The 6,000-nt window shown below is 45.4% G+C and overlaps 1 protein-coding gene across 2 annotated transcripts in view; it reads right to left on the bottom strand.

The window, feature by feature from the left end:
• Positions 1-5,624, bottom strand: part of PDE312 (Nucleic acid-binding, OB-fold-like protein) — a 46,036-nt gene extending 40,412 nt beyond the window's left edge. The window contains exons 1-2 of one of the 2 annotated variants that reach the window (XM_087701208.1): positions 4,763-5,616; positions 4,609-4,668 (exon numbers count right to left, since the gene is read on the bottom strand). In XM_087701208.1, the coding sequence (XP_087557334.1) occupies positions 4,609-4,668; positions 4,763-5,554 (852 nt within the window). In that variant the 5' untranslated portion in view covers positions 5,555-5,616. Of the gene's footprint in view, positions 1-4,608; positions 4,669-4,762 lie in introns of both variants that reach the window. The other variant, XM_087701216.1, reaches the window with a different exon arrangement.
• Positions 5,625-6,000: the final 376 nt, after the last annotated feature.

Consider the following 6,000-nt stretch of genomic DNA (forward strand, 5'->3'; position numbering starts at 1 on the left):
GAACTCAATGAACTCGTGGGAGATAAAATCACCACTAGAATCACTCCCCATACAACCTACTCAAAGACCAATCTAATTATGTACAAACAGCACCCATGAAGCAAAGTAGATGAATGCGTCAGATTTATGCTTTAGAAAATAGACTCACATGTATCTAGAGAAATCATCCACAATCAAAAAGAAGTACAACATGCCATTAAGAGTGACAGTGGATATCGGCCCACAAAGATCAAACATGAATTAATCTAAGAGGCACCTCAGCTCTGTGTGCAATGCAATCTATTGAGATATTGTGTAGTTTATTACAACAGTCTTCTACGCTTCCATCATTGCACCAACTTCTAACATGGTATGAAACATCTGTGTTCAATCTTTGGGTCCTGTTTTCTACTATGGATTGTCCCTCACACTGTTTTGCTATTGTTCAGCCTCCTACTGTCTGCTGTAGCCCAAGCTACCTGTCCCTACTGCAAATCAGCCTAACTTTCTGCCCCTCAAGCCTGCATTTTATCTCAGCTGCCTATGTTTTCTTATTTTCTGCATTAATTTAATGCCAACAACTACATTTAACGCCTTATCTACATTTAATGCCTTATCTGTCTGCATTTTGGTCTGCATCTGCTGCATTTTTTAATGCTTGTGGACGACACGTTTTTCAGCCTTTTGATGGTGTTTTCTAACTGTTTTCACACTGATTATCTCAGATTTGCAATCATTTTCTGACCAGCTCCTCTTGCCACTGTGTCTATAAGGCCTTCTTTGGGAAGAAGCCTTCTGTGTCTCATTTTTGCACCTTTGGGTGCAATGCCTATGTCCTTGTGGACAAGAAAAAATGGGGCAAGCTTGAAGCGAAGTCAAAGAAGTTTATCTTTGTTGATCATAGTACAACCACAAAGGGCTACACGCTCCCGAAGAAATGAAAGATTGAGGTGAGCAAGGACGTGGTACTTGATGAGGCTGCAACCTCCGATGCTCCAATCGATACTATAGGTAGCCCTTCATCATCAATTGACCATCCCCAACCATCAGCCCCTCCCCTTCCTTCGAGGTTACACATCACCCCTTCTTCGTCTATGACTCCTCCCCCTCCATCCCCTCCTCCCCCCTTCAGTTCCCCTTCCACCTTTAAAGCTCCTTCTACTACTGCTACATCGAGTACTTCTACTCCTTCCCCATCCCTTAGGTGTCTTCAAGGGGTATTGAGCCATCCGAGAGGGGGCCCTCTTCTTCTAATGAGGGGAATGTATCTTTTAACTAGTGAGGAGCCATCCCTATCCCAGACAAGTGCATTACAAGTACCGTAGGCCTCTTAATCTCCATCACAATAGAATAAGCCTATTGTTATTCCACAGTGGTATAGACAATTTATGCAAGATGAGGGTGTTTCTCACTTTCCCACTATATCGACAAGCCCAAAAACATCAGCCAGGGTACAAGCTCGACAGGGTAGCTCACTCTTAGTAAACAATGCCCTTATGTCTCGGATTTTACAAGTTCATGAGCCTACTACATTGATGAGGCTCTTGCACAAGATGTATGGCACCGTGCTATGCAGGAGGAGCTTGATTCCATCGAGTATAATCAAACTTGGGAGTTAGTTCCACATCCAAAGCAATTGGTGTGAAGTGGGTCTATGAGACCAAATACTTGGCTAATAGCACCTTGGACAAGCACAAAGCTAGGCTTGTTGCCAAGGTTTTTGCAAAGAGGGATTGGACTATTCCTAGATGTTTGCACCTACAACCTGTATATCTACTATTCAGGTTGTTTTGGTTCTTGCAGCTCATCACAGATGGCCAGTTTACCAAATGAACAAAAAGCCTGCCTTCTATAACAATATCTTAGATGAAGAGATTTGTGTTGATCAACCTCCTCGTTTTCATGTTCAAGGGAAGGAGGATCATGTCTACTATTAGGGAAGGTCCTTTATGGCCTGAAGGCCTGAAGCAAGCTCCTAGGGCTTTGGTACCAGCAGACTGATTGGTTCTTTCTACACAATGGCTTCCATCATTCCAATCATGACCCCAACCTTTATTACAAGGTTGAGGGCAACTAGTGTGCTGTGGTCATCTTATATGCAGTTATTACAAAGAGTTACGAAGAGAGACTCACAGTGGATTGGACTCCAAAGAGTTTACGACAAGAGTTCAACATGACGGACCTAAGGCTCCTTCACTTCTTCCTTAGCCTTGAGATTTATCAACTAACATAGGGCATCTTTATTTCCCAGCACAGGAACGTCTCCGAGATTCTTTCGAGGTCTGGTATGGCTGAGTACAAGCCCATTTAATGCCCCATCGACTCTCAGTCCAAGATGGTGACTACCAGAGATCTCCTTCTGGATGCTACTCAGTACAAGTGTCTTGTTGGATCTTTGATCTCGCTTATCCATACTAAGCCAGAAAGTCACCTGCCTGTTACCGTCCAAAACACAACAACTCCCTGCATCAAATTGCAAGGTAGACAGGTCGCTGATGACAGTTGGTGCAAAAACTGGGCACTGCTGCCAAAAGTGCAGTAGAGGGAAGGGCTGGCAGGACAGTGAAATGCAAGAGTTCTAAGGGTAATGGCTGGTGCCAAGAGAGGAGGGTGTAGCAGAGACAAGAGACTTGCAGGAGGAGATGAAACACTGCAAGAAAGTACAATCAAGATGGCATCACCTGCTGGTACCACCAATAAACACAGCAGTCTGCCTCTGGCTGCACATAGATCTTAAACATGCTAGACTGGTTGTCAGTCACACCCAACATACTAGAAAGTGCAGAAGTGTGCTGTGACCAGCCTCCCATTTAGTAATGGGCAAGCTGCCATAGCAAACACCAGGTGACACATTACCAATTATGTCACTAGACAATGGAGGAGGGTGGAAGTCAATTCTAGTTGTACAGTGCAACCTACAAGTCTCAGGTAAGGATCCAATAAGTGCAGCACCATGGTAAGGGCAGGTCCAGAAACAAGCAACAAGCAACTTCCTGCTCCCCCAAAGTCACTGGAGGAGGGGGCAAGCTGTGAGGACTTTTGCAAGAAACCCAGGTCCCGACTGCAATACTCCCATGAGCAGCAAGCAGTCGCCTTCCAAGGAAAGCTTCAATGATGAGGATAGGCATTGCGTTCTGATACAATGCTGGAAATAGAGGTGCAGAGTTGAGTAGACAGTGAAGAGAGAATGGCAGAGATGAACAAGGCTCCCAAGTTATGAACCCCAAGTGTTAAATACTTTAGTGAGAGAGAAAAAATCTACAAGACTGGCAGCCTATAAGCAAAAGATGAGAAAACTAGCAACCTAAATGAGTGTGCCACATGGCACAAGTGGCCATGGCTGAAATGCAAGGAAAAACAGGGCACCAGAACTCGTGGACTTAAGTTGCCCTGCAAAGAGTGCAAACATTCTCATGATGCCCACAATTTAGAGCTGCAATACTAAGCTCTCACAGACAATGTGGTAGATTGGGAGGGAGGTCAAGATAAAGCATATTAAATTTCAGCTTCCCAAGCACTCAGGAAAGGATGTAATACACTTGAGTTTAAGATTAACATTGCTGCGATCAACAATGATGTGACTGAAATTTCATCATATTAGGATCATCATGACCAACTATGATTTTCCCTCACCAAAAGGCCTTTGAACCCATGAAGTCACGTGTAACACTGTTACCTGTACCCTTACAATTCAGCAAAACGTTTTCAAGGGCGTGCCTTTGCAATTGATGAGTGGAGAGTACTTGCTTCAAACCCTTTGCTTGCCTAAGACATGCGTGGAATTCAAAGACATGCTTAAAGACTTCTCGAGTCTTGGAGGCATAATGAATTACATATCAGTAAACCCTAATCACAAAGAGCCTGAGTCATCTTCAATGGGTGATTGAGAGATGTAAATTCTATTGAATCCTCCTCAATTCTCAAATATGTTAATTTTGGGTGTAACACAATATCATGCATAAAGACGATGCCTGGACTTGAAATGGACTGTTCAATACCATGAAGCTGCAAAGCCTTTTGTATAATTTGTTGATTGAAACCTATACCCTGGTTTGGTTAAAACCTGGTTTTTAAACCAATTTCTTCTTTGTGCTTCTCAAACATATCCAATTGCACAGAGAAAGCACTACAACTGTAGAATCCACAAGCTCAAAAATAGCAGTAGTGTGCCCTTTCTAGATCTCCAGACAAATTGACCGCAACTTCCTGCCTTGCACAGCAGGACTCCTATGTCTCACGAATGCACATATGCCACCCATTCCAGGACAAGAGGCCCCTCAGCACAAGGACACTTCAAGCAGACTATTGATCCAACAATCCCAAGTTTATCCATAACTCTGTTAAGAAGATTTTTGCCAAATAATATCTCCTTTCCACAGTTCGTGGCCCAAAAATTTACATATTATTAGTTGGTTGTAGCTTAGATATTCATTGTACAACATGGATGGATGGAAAAAGAATACAGCATCAGCACTTGAAAGCTTAGGCACAAAAACTAACACGGTCACTTTGAGGGCATCACCTATACCAAACAGAAGAAGAATGAATAATTAATTTGATGACCACTAAGCCGTGAAACTGCTGGTTTTATTGTTGCTAATATACAAGATGATGACATTAAAAACTTACCATGCCTTCAACATACTCTTCGCCCATTCGCCTTCTCCCAGGATGGTATTCATCGCCCAGCTGCATAAAGCAAACGCTAGTGAAAATTGGGATGTACATATCATCACCCAGCTCTGTAAAGCCAACCTCCAATGGTGGCAGGGGGCTGCTATACCTCTTCCTCTTCGCGGTCAAGTCTCTCTTTGTTGGCAGCTACCCATTCATGATACTGTATCAAGAACATTTTCCAGCGCTTAAAACCGCCCGCACCCTGCTCAAACTCTACCGCCTTGCTGACATCAGGGAGCTTGACTCTGCGGTCAGCGATAGCATGCGCTTCTCGGATGAACGCAAGCTTGTCGGGGTCGACCTTCCATCCGGGAGGGGGCCAATCCCGCGGGGGGACAAGGGAGAACACCATGGGCTTCTTCCAAGCTGTGCCAGGTCGGGCACCCTGCTGGGCTGCAGCCACATAGTCCGGGTCCGGCGTCGGGTCCTTGACTGGGATGGGTTTAGGGATGAGCGGCTTGTTGACATAGAGGCGCTCCATCATCTCGAGGGGGATGATGGGCTCCTCACCCTGCCCGAGGTTGTGGCAATCCAAAGCAAACTGGGCTTCAGGGGAGAGCTCCTCCTCCCAGGGAGCCCAATACCGCGTGACCCAGTGGCGCCGCTTCGCCTCCTCCTCGGTCTCCTGCACCTTAGAGAAGGGCCCCAAGTCATCGTCTTCATCGCTCTCTGCATCTTCATGCTTCTCCCGCCGGAATGACGACCGGCTGCTGCTCGGCCGGACGACGGCGGGGGCACGAGCGAGGCGACGGTGGTGCAGAGATGAGGGCGATGAAGGGAAGGGCAGGTTTGCAGGTGTGGATAGGAAAGGGGATGGATTCTGCCGTACGAGAATGTAGCCATGGCTACTGCTGCTCTGAGATTGTATCTGCAATTGCATGCAGGGTTGTAGCTCCATGGCAGGCCGGGTGGTGATCTCTATCTACCGCCCGAGCGAGAGAGAGAGAGAGAGAGAGAGAAATGACACTGGCTGTAAAGGTTTTACGGAGGTTTTGCTCTCTCGAGTAGATAGAATTGGTACTAATATTACATTATAGAAAACATCAATCATAAATGCATTAAAATTAAAATTAAATATCCAGAAGACATAATATCGTTCTCATGCTTAGGGGACTGTCAGCCAAAGGGACGGGATCTTTAAGACCTTGAGAGTAGGGATCAACATTTAAAAGTGCACCTCTGACCTTAGAGCCCCACCATACTAAGTCCATTGACTTGGCGTGGAGGGGTTTTGCCAGCAACAGCCTACAACCACAGTGCACACAATAGTTCGTACTTGTGTGGACCCCTAAGGATAGCACACAACCTTTTCTTTTGAATATATTTTTAAAAAAGGAATATACG

Source organism: Lygodium microphyllum, chromosome 2 (assembly GCF_053477565.2).
Source record: "Lygodium microphyllum isolate KBCC chromosome 2, Lygodium_microphyllum_v1.1.10, whole genome shotgun sequence".
Classification (NCBI taxonomy): domain Eukaryota; kingdom Viridiplantae; phylum Streptophyta; class Polypodiopsida; order Schizaeales; family Lygodiaceae; genus Lygodium; species Lygodium microphyllum.